Raw genomic sequence first — 16403 nt, 5'->3', positions numbered from 1 at the left:
TATATAGAACTATAGTTCTATATTAGTACTATATTAGTATGTGCAAGAAAACAACACATTTCTTAAGGACAAGATTAAAAGCTACTAATATACATATAAGTTGCTCTAAAATGTCAATGAATGTAAGTGATTTCGGTATGTCAAGCACTTTAAAATGTTATTTTCTCTAGAACCAACTATTTGGTTAAGAAAAGTCCATAGCTCTAATAAATTCCTTTCCTATGAATAACTGGATAAACTGAGAAGTTTGCCAACACCAAATTATATGGCTTCTTTTTAAAGCTAATGCCTAAACATATTTAGAAGTCTTTCAAAATTATTTCTAATGCTTTCCTAAAAATCAGCAGAAAAGGAACTATTGGCCAGCGTGCCATAATAGAGCACCACATCTTTTTAGTGTTCTAGGCTCCACATAACTTTTCTGTAATACTGTTACATTATTCTTAGATTAAAAGTAACATAAAAAGGCTCATATTTCATCAGACCAATAGTCCTCATTGGTCCAATCTCCAGCAGCTATAGAGGATGATACAAGAAATCTTGGAAGCAGTAGTCAGAGGATAATATACTAGGACATCAGTTGTCCTCAGAGCACCAGTTAAAAACAAAAACAAAACCTGCCAGTGCTCTGAAGCACTGCAAAACTTAAGCTTTTGTAATAAGTATTACTTTACAGCCTGAGTGAGTTATTTTTGAAATCCTCTTATACCATTAGTGATACTTTGTAGGAATAGCTATAATACACTTTGTATGAAACCGAAGTAATTTTGCCTGGCACGAGCATTCCTTTCTCTGTTTAACTGGACAAACTTTCTAAGAAACTAGAACTGTAAGGAACCATGATGACTACCAAACTCCCACGTTCCAAAACCAAAACACCAAAACACCCCAAGACACCCCAAGACCACCACACACTGGAGAGCAAGTATCCAGTTTTTCTGATAACATCGTTTTCCTTCCATTTACACTTAAAAAATTAATTTAAGCTTCTCTTCAGAGGAAGTCCCTCTGTGTTTCTATTCTGCCCCATGATTGCATTCAGATACTCACCCAGACACAGTCTGACTGTTGTTGTTTGTTGAAAAAAAAAAAAACCCCAAACAAACAACTGTTTGTTTTCCTTGATCTCTTCAAGGAAAGAGACCCCACTACACAAAGGACGCCTTGCAACTTTAGAATAAGAAGAGCTAAAGCTAAAGGAGCAGCAGCAAGTCCAGGGAGCCAGGGGGAGGGAGAGCCTGGGGGGAGCTTCCCGAGGTTGGGGCTCCCCCCAGCCCAGCTCCAGCACCTGGAGCAGCCGCTTCTCAGGTAGCCAAATCCGAGCGCAAGGCCTGCGGGTAACCCTGGAAGGCGGCAGGCCCGCAGGCCCCCACAACAGTGGCTCCGACCCTCGGTGCCCGCTGCTTGCCCCCACCCCAGCCTGCTCCACGGCAACAGCGATGCCCCAGCAGCACCCTGGCAACACTGTCCTCTCCGGGCTCCCCCACCTGCCGTGCTCCCTCCCGCTTCCCAAACCTCCAGTCCTCCCAACCACAGGACCATAATAATATACTAGTGTGTAAAGAAAAAAAAAGTAGACCAAATATTCTAAAACAACCCCAAGGTTTTACTGAATTTGCATACAGGATAACGGCAGTTTATCAAGATGCAGCTTTATACTTCATCTACTGAAAGTAACTTTAGTCTGCTGCATGTATCAGAAGCTTTTTCACTGTTGCTCTCCAGTTTTGCAATGCGAGATCCAAACTGTACAGCCCTTTTTGGCAGAATGGCTGAGGCTGTAAGGCCAAACTCCACAGCTGCAAGGCGCAGAATCAACTTCTCACCAATTCCTCGAGGTAAAGTCAAGTCTGCTTTTTCTGAGATAGGCAGAGAATTGAGGAACGAAACAACATCTTCATCAAGAAAAGGAAACCTAAAGAAGAGATATACGTGGGGAAAGACTCATTACAAGCTAGATACAAACCACCTTGCTCTTTCTCTCCTATCTCACGCAAAGACTTCAAGGCCCACATCCATTCCTAATTAAAGATGTACTCTAAATGTTAGTGCTGCAGTACCAGAGCAAGTCTCCAAGACACACACTATCTTGGAGGATGACATACCATACCACCTTTAAACTCAGAATCCTGGAAATTTTCAAAATTGCACTCAAGAACAAAAACTAGCATTTTTGATGCTTGTTCTATCCAAAAAAAACCCCAAAACAACAACAAAAAAAACTCAGAAAATCAGAAAGTACTATGCAAGAGCAAAATAATTTTTAAAATAACATTTCTCAGGATAACTTTTAAGTGCTAAGAATACTATACAATGCTACATCATAACTTTGAAACAAAAATATTTACACAAAAAATGTAAACAGCCTTCTGGAGTAAAAGAATTCCAAATATTTGTATCTGATCACAAAAATGATTAACAGCACTGCCTGTCCACCACTGCAACTATTTTTTGCTAAACTGAAAAATGTATGACTAAGAATAGATTTGGAAAAACCCTTTGTGGCACAAAGATCTCATGAAAAGACCTTCATGCATCTGAGCAGTCCATGTTATTGAACAACAGCTATAAGGAATTTTTTGCAAGTAGGTGCTAGTGTGGAGGAAGTAAACAAGGATAAACTGGTTCTTTAACTATTCTGACTTAATAGCCAGGAAGTCTAGCGGATAATGATCATGCTGCTGTTGCTGCAGCAGGAATACGTGGCTTCTTATTCTGCTGTACCACAGCCTCTGTAAAGGCTAGATTAGGTAGCTGTCTTTTTCCGAAGTCACCACCCCTAGTCACCACACAATGAACTTTGAACTTAAAATGATAAAAACAACTTGATTTTGCTTATTCCAACATCCAACAGTTGCTGCTTCTTAAAACTTCCAGATAGAAATACAACGTTCAAGTTGCTATATCTTCTTAAAGAACTCTTTTACCATACTATAGATGACTTTCTTTTTCAACAGTACACACGAACACAACTAAATTGGAATTTAGAGACAAAAAAAGCACATACAAGTTGCGATTAAACTTTCTCTCGCAGTGTTAAAAATCAGAATTTAAAAGTTTTGCTTTACATTAAGACAATACTACCTGGCTTCTTTTCCATGATCGCCAATAATCCTGTCATCTCTGCCAAGATTTCTAGAAGAAATGCGATCCAACTCCATTCCAATTTCTTTATTTAGACCCTCTAAACCATAATTTTTGAAGCAAACACGATGTCGAGAATACCCAGCAAGCTGCTCATCTGCCCCAATTCCTGTAAGTACAACCTAAGGAAGGAGAATAAAAGAAATGTTCTTAATATCCATGCAGTCTAGTAATATTCAGCAGATTTAAAATAGTTGACTAAAACTTAGTAAGGGGAATAACTTCCGTGTACATGTTCTCTCTATATAAACTAGCACAATGAGATGTACCTTACACATTTACAGAGCCGGAAATAGTTCCCAGTTGCTGGAAAGGCTGATTTAAGTAGGTTCATGATCAGACCTAAAAGTACAATCATTTCTACCCATGCAAGGAAAAACACTGAAATAACGTTATGTCTGTCACAAATATACCAGTATCTTTGAAGAACACCATTGCTATACAATAACCAGAATCTATTAAGCATCAGCCTTTATCAAAAAAGTCATCATCCTCATCATGTTGCATGTCATGTTTTAAATAGTTATCTGAATGTACACAGAGATCCTTATTAATTTATCGGCTATTGGGCAAATAACCACCATCTTACACAAAGTAAAAACGTGTCATATTGTTCTGTCTTGTCAATGACAGATACATAAAATGTCATAGAAAGAAAAAAATTAATACACCTGGACCATCAACACACCTTCAACAGCAATTCACTATAAAATTAGAATTCTCAATACTGTATAACTAGTCAAGCATGTACAACTATTCTGACTTCTGCTAGTGGTCAACTTATGTATGAAACAAAGTTACCTATGCACAGCAGCGTGTAAATGAGGGGAGAATGACACTGTCTCTTCACGGTTTACAAACTCATGACCTATTTCAATGTATTTTGAACATAAACTAAACTTGCTTTCCCCCCACCCCAAACCTGAGATATACAGCTTTAAGTCAACCAGTCAACCGAATCAACTGTGTTCTACAGTGATGTTATTTAAGCAAGCTACAGCTACTCCAACAGCTTGTTTTTGTTTTTGTTTTTTTTTAAAAACCCTAGTAACTAGTAGAAAAATAAAAAGAATCTCAAAAAACATGGGCAGCAATGGGCTGCAAACTCCTGAACTTAAAAAGTTTATTCTTCCCTGCATGAACCATCAGGAGATTGTGAAGGGGTGGGGAAAGTGAGAACGAACGAACAGAATTCCTGAGAAAAACATCTAGTTATTAAAAAAAAAAAAAAAACCTTACTTACTTAAAACTATGTATACAAAAGCAAGTTACAAAAAGGAAAGAGCTCCTTCTTGTAGTTCAAACAATCATTCACTCAGATCGTAATTACAAAGTTTCCAAGAAGTAGCCTGTCATTAGTAATGGCTAATTTTGTCACATAAATATCATGCCTAAATAATAAGCTGGTAACTTGCAAACCTGGAGATGCTGGCACAGAACAATATTGCTTAATAACTCATTAGAATTTATGTCTCTACATTTATTAACCTACTCAATTTAGACTGAACAGCAGTTATTACAACTAGAGCTCTAACACTGAAAATGATAGGTGTTGGCTGTTATTTTCTTCTAGTCATACTGCTGCCTATTCAAACTTCTTGAAAAGCCATATAAGTTACATGACAAATGAAATGAATGCAACTTTTAATCTCAGAGTTACACAAAGATTATCAGTACAAAACTACCCCGCATTCTTCCACTGAATTTCAGAAGTCTTATGAATGTTAAATATAGTTAACTGATTCCCGAAACAAGGCAGAACTGTTTTAGTATTTATAAGTCAAGCATAAGGCAAAAAAAAAGATCTGTACCTTTGCAGAACTTCTGTATGGTTTCAGTTCTCCTTGGTTACTAATAAAACCCTCCCCTCTGGAAGCAAACCAAACTGCACAGCCAATGCTGTCATCTAGGACTGTCTCCAATGGATAGATTAAGTGACTAACACGCTGTTGTCTCATTCTTTTCAATTCCTCTAGCGTAACATTAATTTCCACAAAGTTCCAGGTTCTTAAAGGGTTAAGAGCTTTTAATTCTTTCAGTCCTGCTCTACCGGTGATTCTGTCAGGAACGTCAAAGCAAACCAAGTGATCGTCAGTTTTAACATCAAGATTTTTATAGCTTTCTTGACATGAAAGCAAATCAAGCTGTATTTCCTGGTCAATATGTTTTTTAGAAGTGCATTTTTGCTTACTTTGTTCTTTAATCATGAAAGCTACATTGAGAAGATCAATTGGTTCTTCCATAGGAACATGTTGATCAGCAAGGGCTGCAATAACCATAGAATCAATGCCTCCAGAGAAGAGCACCGCAACATGTGCTTTACTGGTAGACGTGCTTGGAATGTCTCTTCTTTTCTCATCTTTATCTCTAAATAGACCTAAAACCCGTTTCTTCACTGCTTCACTTAAAACATCAATAAATTGATGGACTAATTTCTTCTTGCATTCTACTCCAAGAAATGCTTGAAGGGTTTCTACAGAAACTGTATGGTTAATGTTGCTAACATCAGTGCATTGACATTCATCTAAAGCTTCAGAAATTGTTTTATTTAAAGGAATAACTGGTGCTGTCAAACACAGTTTTGATTCATTTGTCACGAGAGGTATGTAGTTTGGCAAATCTTTCGAAACTCGATCCAGAACACTAATGAATATTTCTTCTACTGTTTTCTCTGTGGAGCTGTATTTCCATGGAAACAATGTTAAAGACAAAGATTTACTTGTTGCACAAGCTTTGAGATCAATTTTGAAAATTCCAGATGCTGGGACTTCTCGCCATTGACTACCAGATTCAGAATAAACACTTACAGATGTGAGACAGACCACCTCATTACTGAATTGCCAAAGCAAGCTACGACGACCAAAATAATCCCTACCAAACCATAAACAGTCTCTAGATCCTTGATAATAAATAAAAGACCATGGACCCCGAAGTGATGAAAAGAGTGACAAAATGTCAGCTTCACTATTGCACAAGGTAAGACGATGAAACATGATTTCAGTGTCGTTCTCCAGAGATCCAACATGAACTCCATCGAAAATTTCTCCATTCCAAAGGAAAATATTGTTATTGGCATCTTCCAGAGGCTGAGGAGTCATCAACCCCCTCAAGTGAAGTACATGACCAGAAAACAGACACTCATAAGAGAGATCAGACACAGTTTTTATCAACTGTTGACTACTGTCTGGTCCTCTTCGTTTAAGACAGGAGAGCACATCTTTGTTAAAGAAATCATGAACAGTATGCTGGTTGGACAAGGTAACAACACAACAAATACCACACATTGCTAATTAGAATTCAAATGGACTATTTCTTGATTTTGGTCTTTTCTGAATTTTCTATCTCCTGATGTGCCTTCTTCAACTCATCTAATGTATCTGTGTAACAGAATAGAGAAAAATAAACGAATAATCAGTTTCATGAACTAGGTAAGTTTGAGAGGATATCTAAGGAACAAGCAAGTCCACCCACTTATTCAATAAAGAGATATACAAGAAATGATAAGAAATGAAAGTGCTATAATTACGATATAACACAAAAAACAGTTTGCTGCAGCCAATTTCTCTTGAATTACACAAAGATTATAGTGTCCTCCTCCTCCCCCCCCCCCCCAAAAGAAAACCACTGTACAAATACAAGGACTCGGGGAATGGCCAGCTATTGCCTATATAATCAGTACAATTTACATTTGTAATAATTAAAAAAAACCTCTTATCAATTAAAATGTCAACACCACAAACTGCAAAAATAGCTCTAACCGAAAGAAAAAAAATGAAATTAGCAGTTGCTCATTTCAGAAAGTAAAATAAGTTTATAATTCTAAACTTATACATCTCAACTTTACTTTTCTGATCTTTGTTCTGTCATCAGTTCTTTTCATTTATCCTCTGTTCTCCTATTTTCACAACCCCATAAATCCATTCTATTAACCACCTCAAGATTTCTAGCTTAGTTTCCAGGTTAGCTGCTTATTTTCTTACCCATCCCACACAGTTTTTAGTCAGTCTACTTTTCTTTACAAGGAATCAAGTGCTATACAGCTTCCTAAAGGGCACCAAGGATAGTGAACCCTTCACAGGGCATACATTCTCCCTCTTCCTGTATCTTCAGCACTTGCTGCTTTGTGACATCCACATATCAAGTGGAGTTACTTTTATGTTTATCCAATCCAGAAAAACAACAATGTGTCTGAAGCCTACTTTGCGTTTAATGAACAGCTGCCAGTTTTCATTTTAATATGCCTCTGAAATCCTGAACTACAAAGACCATTTTAAAGTAGTTAACTATTTGATTAACTTTCACACTGAGAACTTACTTTTGCATTGAGATAGTGTTTCTGTTCGGTCTACAAGGAAGAATATGTTGCTATTGGGTTGCTGCCTATAAACTTTCTGTAAAACAAAAACAAAACCGTGCTAAGTCAAAACAACAAACTCAGGCAATCATACTGCAGCAGAAATTGACACTGGTCCATTGAGATACCCTTTACTTTTGTGCCAGAACAGAGAGCTCTGCCCTGCCTACAGCAGCGTTCTAATGTACCATCAAAAGCACTTCATGATTGCATTTCTTTTCTGCACTTCCCTTTTCATCATATATGAAGGAGCACATTCTATTTAAAAACATATACATATAAAATATAAAAATTTTATGAATTCTTGTGGCCAATTCAAACATAAACAAAAAAACTCCTCAGATAGCACAAAGGCAAGCACCGTAAAACCTTGAAGAAAAAAAAACTCTTTCATTCTGTTCTAAATGACAAGTATCCACCAGCTCCTTAATATTAAAAGTCATCATGCTAAAAACAAACACACGGTACATGAAATGTCAGAAAGAGCTGACTCTTTGCACAGGGTATAAAAAAACCAGATTATATGCAATATTCTAACATATAATAGACTATTGTTACCTTTTATGTAACTGTATACTTAATGAAGATATGGAAACAAATTCAAAGTAAGGGGAAATGGTGAGAAAAAAGATGACAGATTTTAAGAGGAAAAAAAAGCACTGTACTGTGTTACATTACGGAAGTATACATGATAAAATCATCTGGAGAGCAAATTATTTTGAGAACAGCAGATCATGTCTATACCAGGCAATTTTTAGTCTGTATTGAACAAAAAGAGACTTGTACAGTTTATTTGCTGGTCTAATTTTCTGTTTCCCCTCTTGCCTCTGTGCTTTTTTCTCTGACACGAAAATGAAATAGCCAAAAGCAAATTTGTAAGTACTTACCCGGTTCTTCTTCAAATTAGAAAGCTCATCAACTACAACTTTCTGCTCTTTAATCTGGGAGGCAAAAGACATACTTCAAGCTAGTTATTAAAAATAAACCAGTATGTAACAATCCTGTTCGAATTCCCTTTACCCCTATTTTAAGACAGCTACACACATATAGTTGCTGTTCTCTGAATGAACCAACAAAAAGAAAGCAAAAGCAAATGCAAGAATGAAAAAATGCCACAGGCTGCTCAATATTCCAAGACTGCTCCATATTCCAAACTGACACTACAATACTTTGGGCCATGCAACTGAATTACATACACAGACTTCTTTTGAATTATTAATTTAAAATATTAATATGCCTGTGAGCTGGTGAAGCATTATTAAATAACTGCTTTAGAAAGCAGTCATCCTGCAGGGAGTTGTATTTTGGCTATCCCTCAAAATAATCATTACTGGGAAGCCAGCCACCTCTAGCTATTTTCAGTCAGAGATCATGTTTCCCCCCTGGAAGAAAAGAATTGCAAACAACTAATAAAGAAAACATGCTAATTTTTTCCCATAAAACTATTTTATAAGCTCTACAATACACTTTATAACCACAGTTACTCCCCAGATTCTAAATGAACTAAGTGACAAACAAACAAACAAAAAAACCTACCACTGTATTAATGGAAATCTTTCAGTTGCTCTGAAGTTTTGCACAAGCTTCATTAGTGAGATCTATCAGTCTGTTCAACTGCACTGACAGATGTGGCAGGTCATCACATTTTTCATTACAATGGAAAATTTCAGTGCTTGAGAGCAATCAAGGGGAGCTTTGTAAAGCCAACAAGATCAACAAAAACTGTCCAGCAGGCACTTGTTTCTTTTTGTTAGAAGAAAACATGGGTTTGTTCTTTCTTTGCATCACCCGGAATTAGTACAACAGCAGAAAAATGCCATAAAGCTAGGTTACCCAAACTAAACTTGCAAATAGAAACTTTTCCAGCAGCTACATCAATATCTTATGTCTATTGGAACATGTGAACATCTGACAAAACAGCAGTGCCATGCTTTGCTATGGACTGAACCAGCAACTTAAGTATAATAGAGCTTAGAAGCTGCAATCCTCTTATGTCTAATCCTTGCCTTTTTCATAGCTTTCTGGGCAATCAAAAAATACCACTGCCTTTAGGTAATATAATCATATGGAAAGGAAACCAGTTATTTTTGGGAAAGCAGTTCTATAGAACTTGATAGATTTCAGACTAAGTGAAACTACTGGCTATTCTGAAAACAGAATATTTACAAGGAATATCAATCAGATCAAAATCTGCTTGGACTCTGACCAGCTACAGGACAAGTAGATACTGCAAGGAAAACCTCACCAACTCACTGGATAATTCAAGTTAGACCTGGAGCAGTAAGGGCTAAGTAACAGCTTCATTCACTCGGTTCTTTATTAAGATAACTAGCAAAGACGTCAAATATAGTCCGTTACGCGACAAGAGGGCCGATCCTGAGCTGTAAAAACCCGAAAACAAGTGTCACGGGGGGGGGGGGGGGGGGGGGGAAGGGGGGTGTCACTCTGTTTCCCGGTAGGACTCGCTCTCCGTTTCGCTAAGCAGGGCGCCCCCGAGGCTAGAGACTGCAGGGCGCCAGCTCCCGCCGCCCCGCCCGGCCCGGCGCACGCAGCCGCAGGCACCGCGAGGAGGTGCCCACAAGGCCGCGGGGCCGCCTCCCCACGGGGCCGCCGCCGCCCCGCGCCGCAGCTCACCCGCCGGCTCAGCTCCTCCTTGTGGCGCAGCCTCGCGCTCTCCTCCCCGGGCCGCGGCGCGCGCCCCGACATCCCGCAGCCCCGCCGCCAACGGCCACACCAGCCGCCAACGGCCGCCTTCACCTCACAGCTGATGCCGCTGCGCACGCGCACACCACACTGAAAGACATGCGCGCGTCTGCGCGCTGCGAGCACCAATCAGCTTGCCGCCCTCCCCCCACGTGGGGCGAGCGAGCATGCGCGGGCCGCGGCCGCCCGCCGTCGCACCTGCGGCGGAGGGATGCGGGGGGGCGCCCGGCCGTTGGGACAAGGGCGGGGAGCTGGGGGCCGCCGGGCACGAAAGGGGGAAAAGCGAGCGGGAAAGAAAAGCTTTGCTCGGGAACCGCTTGGGAAAGCCTGTGCGGAGGTGGCGGTGGCTCTGCGCTGGAGCTGGGCAGCAGGATTTAGCAGGTGCTTTCAGAGGTCGCTAAGCAAGCGGGGTTTCTCAGGTCTCCTTTGCTTGGCTAAGTGGCTTGGTTCCATAATTAAGAATAACGGTGTAATGCTTTAACTTTTGCACAGCCTGCTAAAATTATTCTGCTGCTGTTAGCAGCAGCAGTCCTCAACACAGATGCCTGAAAAAGTGGCAGAAGTGCCTCATCCTGATGCTAAGTCAGAGGCAGGACCCGTAACTGGGGGCACCTGCAACTAAATATTTCAAAACATTCTTAAGTGATTGGACAGAAAGAATGTGACAAAGGTCATCTGAATCAAAGGCGACAGCATAAATAAGTTAAAGAAACGCTTCTTCTACAGTCTGCTCAGTTCATTAATGACAGACAAAGCAGTAAGCTATTAAAAGCCATGTTACGTGAAGAGTGTGGAGAACAGTTGGGTTGTGCTGAAAACAAAATCAGTAGATGTGTAATAGGAGTTTGAGACGCTATGAAATGCTGTAGCAGGTGGAGGTCTGAGAAACGTTTCTCACATAGGAAATAACACATGGATGATTTTGGAGGGGGTGGGTTAGAAAGCATTGTGCTCATAAGGAAACTTTCTGATTGCAGTGATTCCAAGTAAAAATCATGTTAGCAGGCTCAATATGTTAAGCTTGTATAAAGCAAAGGTAGCTATTTAAATTCTGACATGGGAGACCTCTTTCTGACCTCAAGCTATGCTTTGTTGACAGTCAAAACAGGAAAGAGAGCTAGTAAACCACTTGTATTGTCAGGGTTGCTGGAGCCCAAAGACTTGTCAGGGACAGCTTGTCCAGTGATTTAGTGGATCCGTGCCAAGTTTCTGCAACGAGTGATTGGAATCCAGCCGTATTTAATGTGTAGTATGTTACTACATTGTTGGACTCTGCTGCAGGCCTCTGTGCACGCTCCCATGTCCATGCAACAGTGTTGTCACCAAAAAGAAATGAAATTGTTGAAATAAATTTTAATATTAAATAGTTTTATTATATTGACAACATGCCTCAATGGAAAGGAATTTTCTGATCATGTGTTTTTAAAGAGCCTTAAAATGTGTCAACTAATAGAAACACACAAGTTATTAGAAAAAAAATGATTCTATTAATACAGGCTTGGGGCTATGTTCAGTTATCACACCTGAAAACATGAATAGGTCGAATAACTGGGGCTACTTCTATTGTAAAATGTATGTGAGAAAGAGTCAGACTATATGGTTATCAAATACTATCTGTTGTATTTCCATGCTTCAATACCAAGATAATTTTTATTCTGTTACGTTTCTGTTACCATAGCATAGGGAACATGAAGTGTGAGAGAAGGATGAATCCCAGTCTGATAGATACAACATCAAAGCTGACAGTCATATAATCTTTATTATGACGTGTTATGTGTGCCAGAAAAAGCTTAGCTTGTCTCCTGTTTCTCAAGTGATACTTACTTTGCTTAGGGAGTACAGATGAAAGCATGGATACTTCTGGATGAGCAGCATCTTATCAGTGAACCGATAAGGAGTTTATGAGTGCTTAGTCACTGTGATGATGTAATTGGCATGGGAAGATGGACTTGATAAATTTATTTGCAGTTTCTGTAATTTGATGGCACTGCTACTGTTATTTTGAATGAAATGTGTGCTGTTGGTGATCCTTTGTTATTGTTTCTTTTATTACCTGTAACAGAAACACAAGGCTGGTGTTATAAGGACATTTACTTGAAATGTTGTAGTAGGTTGGGTTGCAAGCAGCTCAGTGTCCATTGGCACTCTAAAAACTTTTTTGTTAAAGAACTGAGAAGGAAAAGAAAAATTAAGAAAAATGCTTTAGGAAATAAATATTTCAATATTTTGCTTTCAGGGGATTTTTATGTGATGTGAAAGATGGAAGTGATTTTTAAAATGGTGATCATTTCCCTAAGATATCTCCAAAATAGTTTAATTTGGTCTGGATTCACTAAACATTTTTCATTTAAATTCAGTAGTCAGGCTGTCTGAAGACCCACCTCTCGTTCATGATGATGTAATGTTTCTCCTGAAAGAAAAGCAACTGTTTACACTGACAAGATAGATGTGTGCTTTCCCTTGTAAGCGCATACATTTGCGTAGAAGTATTCTAGAGGAGACAGGAATTATGTAATATTACAGATATTAAGATTATGTAGTTTACTCTTTAATATGCTAGTAATAATGTTTCTCTGCCTCTACCCTGCTACTATGTGTATCGTAGTGATGCATCTGTCTTCCGTTCTTTACAAATATGGCAGGGGAGAATAGAGTTGTTCAAGCAGCAGGATGATAGTCCATATAAACATGATTCACTATTATAAATTTAGGTTAAGAAATGGAAAAAGAAGCCAAGTTGCAATGACAAGAAACTTCTGAAAATATCATCCTATAGCGCCAATGAAGAAAAAAAAATTCTTTCAAGATAGAGTTTGAGTTAGTTATGAGAGGAATTATATGCTCTAATCCCTGAGCTAACTGCTGAGTGAACTCAGTATCCCAGGAAGCCTCTTCCAGGCCTATATTCCTAACCGGGCAACTCAAGCAAGTAACACACACCACTTAGGAATCAAGTCAACGTCAGTGATTGTGTTCAAGATCATTAGATCATATATTTATTGATGAGTATCTGGGGAATTTGGGTAAGATGTTATCAAGGAAGTTAATGTAGGAACATTAGAGGGTTTTCATTTGTCTCATTTTATCCCTTTCCCTCTTTTTAAATATTGTATCTCATTTTAAAGGCTCAGGACAGCCATTCCAAACATACAAACTGCTACTGACAGCTCAGTTGTATGGAAATCTCATAAAACCCCACAAGTCCTTTTGCTATTTACTGCACTGTAAACATTGTGCAAATTTTGATAAATTATCTGAAACTTTTTTTACTTTAGTAAATGAAATAAGAATGTTGACTTTTTCTGCTTCATGGTTTGTGGCTCACGTAATGATAGGTGTTATGTATTGTGATATTCCTTTCAGCTTGTGAGCAAGATTGCACCTTGTTTTGGTGGTGTGCATCAGCCTTACTAAAGTTCATTGGAATTTTTGGCAGTAGAATAGGGAGAACGAGGATTCTGGCTCCTAGCAGAGGTATGAGAAAAGCCAATTTATGTGTAAGAATATTTAACAATACAATAAATTGCAACATTACACTGTTAGCATTACTATGTTTACCTTCAATGGAAAAAGAAACTGAGGATATAGATTTATAAATGGTCAGTCTTGCTCTTCCCTCCACCTTCAGCTGTGCTTTCCTGCCTCCACCCTTGCTTCAGCATAGCTGCTTGTGGGACTGTCAGTGAGCCAGTTTAGGCAGCTGATCCAGGTTTCTCTGTAGTGTACCAGTGCTTATATGAACCTGGCAGCCCAAATTCAGCTTAACTGAAACTGGCACTGGAGGGGTTGTGGGCTTAAATTCTGTGAGAAATACACATACCTGGATCACATAGAACAGTTTTGATGCTATCGATTAATGCACTTTGTAATTTGTCACTCATGCTCTGTGGAGGAATTCATTTCATCTGAGTGCCTCCCAGCACTCTGCTGCTTCAGTAATTTATTTGCTGTTGCTGTGTTGCAAAGGTTGATGATCAAGTAACCCAGTAGTCAAAGTATAATTTCCTTACTGATGATCCTTTTTATGTTCAGTAATAAATACAGTTAATGTTTATGAATCAACAATTCATCACCGTGTTCCTGAGGACGTTTCATTGATCAGTTTGCAAGAATGGTGATAATGGTTTTACAGCATAGTAGTGAATGTGAGCATTATTTTCAACTTCTGGTTTTACCACAAATTACAGATATTTCTACTGATATGAAATGTGCTTTTGACAAGTCTTCTTTAAAGGAAGGGATTCCTACCACATAATTACACCTGAAATTACTCACATTCATACCTTCAGTAAGGGAAGAGGTCTGCACCTTATGTCTCAGGTGCAGGTCTCTGACATCTTAAATCAACCGTACTCAGGGCTGCTGCAGTCCCACCATTTCCTATGCCATGAAGACCAGTGCAAGGACATAGGTGGTGAGGTAGGAGCTGATCTAGCTGACAATTAGCAATTGTAGTTCAGTAATATATTTAAAGTCAATCTACGCATTCTTATGTGTGTGTATTTCCTTTGTGCCAGCTCTGGTGCTCTAAACAATTTCTAGCATAAAACTATTTTTTTTTTTAGTAGATTATTTTTCATCTGTTTTTTCAGAGTTTAGTCAGTTCTCAGAGGGGGGCAGACAAGTGTAAGAGAAAAGGAAGTACTCAGCTGGGACAGGGTATGCAAAGTTTTGAGCAAAGGGTTTGTAGGTAATTATTTTATCCCCCAAAGAGCAGCGCTGAGAAGTAACCAAGAGAAGTTAAATTTAATTTCATTTGAGGGTATTTCCTGAAAAAGTTCTGCTTTGTGCATGTATGAGTTTTCTGACTGCTTCACTTTAGAATACTATATCATTCTGGGTGTTTTGTTTCCCTTGTCCAAGTTTGTATCAATATTTCCCTTTTATTAAAAAATAAAATATAATACCTGGACACAATTTTAATTAAGTACTAAGCAGTATTTAAGAATCTGTCAAAGTTCCCATCTTTTCTGCATATAGGATCTTTAAAAATATACAAAAAAGCACACGTTACTCAACAAACAATGTAAACAGTTACAAAACAAGCAGTCACTACTGATGCCAGAAAATATTTGAAGTTGCCATTTTGCTGTCAGCAGACAATATTGATCAGCAAGCACTTGACCAGAACAGTGTCCTCAAATGACCAAACTCCAGGTCCGACAGGCTGCTGTTAAAAGCATACTGAGAATGTTGGGTCATCATTCCGAAAACTGCTGTCAGCCTTGAAGTCCTCTTTTCAAGGTGTTGGCGCTACATTTGTGTCAGATGTTTTTACAGATGAGAGGTACAGGTGAGCACTGATACTGCCTTTGGGGCCAGGTTGTGCTGAGTTGCCATGCTTCGCTGTGGCTAAGAATCTACATGTACTTGGTTCTGTTTCTAAACCGATGCTCGGTAATGTGCTAAGCTGTGATAACGTGACTGGGAGTTTGAACTCGAATCCTTTACTGGATTCAGCTGTAAGTGATTGTAATCTGAAGAAATTTGTAGCGCTTTAAAAGAAGCACTCTTGAATGTCCTTGGAACTGAACAATACCGGGACAACTGCAGCTCTAATGTTTGGCCACAAGAGAGCAGCGGAAACCCTGCAGGCTGTCCAGGATAGTCCAGAGCTAGTTAAAGCTAGAATGGAGCCTGGGATATAAGACAGCTGGAAGAGGTCTCTAGAAAAGGCTAGAAGGGAGAGAGCATGGTCAGAAGATGTTTGCATTTATGTTTCTTTGTCTTTTTTGGAATATTTTCCATTCAAATCATGGGTGGTTTTGTATTCAGACCTTGTTACTTCAGAATCCATGAGAATAAATTCTTAGATGTAACAATGATCTCTGTGTTAATTTCTCTGTTGAATCTATATTTTTATAATTTATTAATTCATTCCAGGGTAGTCCGAGAAAATTCAAATTGCTGAAATCAATCAATTTTGCCCTATGGTAATCATTCTGTTAATCTGATTGGGAGACTGGGATCTGAAGGGAGTTAGGTTAGTTTACACAACCCAGCGATCTGGATCTATGTAAACTTGTGGTGTGTTTCCTTATATTAAGTATCTGGATTAACAATTGCATAAGAAGCAGCGCAAACCCTCTAGTATCTCTGCTTTAAAATCCTACTACTGAAAAACAAAACAAACTCCAAGCACTTTTATGAGCTTGTAGTACAGTCACTTTTTTCAATATTTATTCTTGATATATTTTTAAAG

The 16403-nt window shown here is 38.8% G+C and overlaps 1 protein-coding gene across 4 annotated transcripts; it reads right to left on the bottom strand.

Annotated features, from left to right (window-relative positions):
• Nucleotides 1-1583: 1583 nt before the first annotated feature.
• Nucleotides 1584-10324, bottom strand: ASNSD1 (asparagine synthetase domain containing 1). 4 transcript variants are annotated; one of them, XM_064515084.1, is made up of 7 exons: nt 10133-10324; nt 9035-9112; nt 8386-8439; nt 7460-7535; nt 4956-6521; nt 3085-3266; nt 1584-1915 (listed from the first exon to the last, which is right to left on the bottom strand). In XM_064515084.1, exons 5-7 carry the CDS (start codon nt 6426-6428, stop codon nt 1654-1656), a joined length of 1917 nt encoding a protein of 638 aa, XP_064371154.1. In that variant the 5' UTR covers nt 6429-6521; nt 7460-7535; nt 8386-8439; nt 9035-9112; nt 10133-10324; the 3' UTR covers nt 1584-1653. The 4 variants fall into 4 exon arrangements, with proteins under 4 accessions (XP_064371154.1, XP_064371153.1, XP_064371155.1 ...); XM_064515083.1 differs by lacking the exon at nt 9035-9112 and having other exon boundaries at nt 8386-8465; XM_064515085.1 differs by lacking the exons at nt 8386-8439; nt 9035-9112.
• Nucleotides 10325-16403: the final 6079 nt, after the last annotated feature.

Source organism: Dromaius novaehollandiae, chromosome 7 (genome assembly GCF_036370855.1).
Source record: "Dromaius novaehollandiae isolate bDroNov1 chromosome 7, bDroNov1.hap1, whole genome shotgun sequence".
NCBI lineage: Eukaryota > Metazoa > Chordata > Aves > Casuariiformes > Dromaiidae > Dromaius > Dromaius novaehollandiae.
Note: the sequence above shows the minus strand (reverse complement) of the source record. Positions and strands in the feature narration are given on the sequence as shown.

Excerpts from the sequence above, each read along its gene's own strand:
- ASNSD1 (XM_064515084.1), bottom strand. The coding sequence starts at position 6,428 with ATGTGTGGTATTTGTTGTGTTGTTACCTTGTCCAACCAGCATACTGTT. Across the intron at positions 3,267-4,955 it reads CATACAGAAGTTCTGCAAAG|GTTGTACTTACAGGAATTGG; the intron begins GTACAGATCTTT and ends CTCCTTCCTTAG. Across the intron at positions 1,916-3,084 it reads GATCATGGAAAAGAAGCCAG|GTTTCCTTTTCTTGATGAAG; the intron begins GTAGTATTGTCT and ends TCTCTTCTTTAG.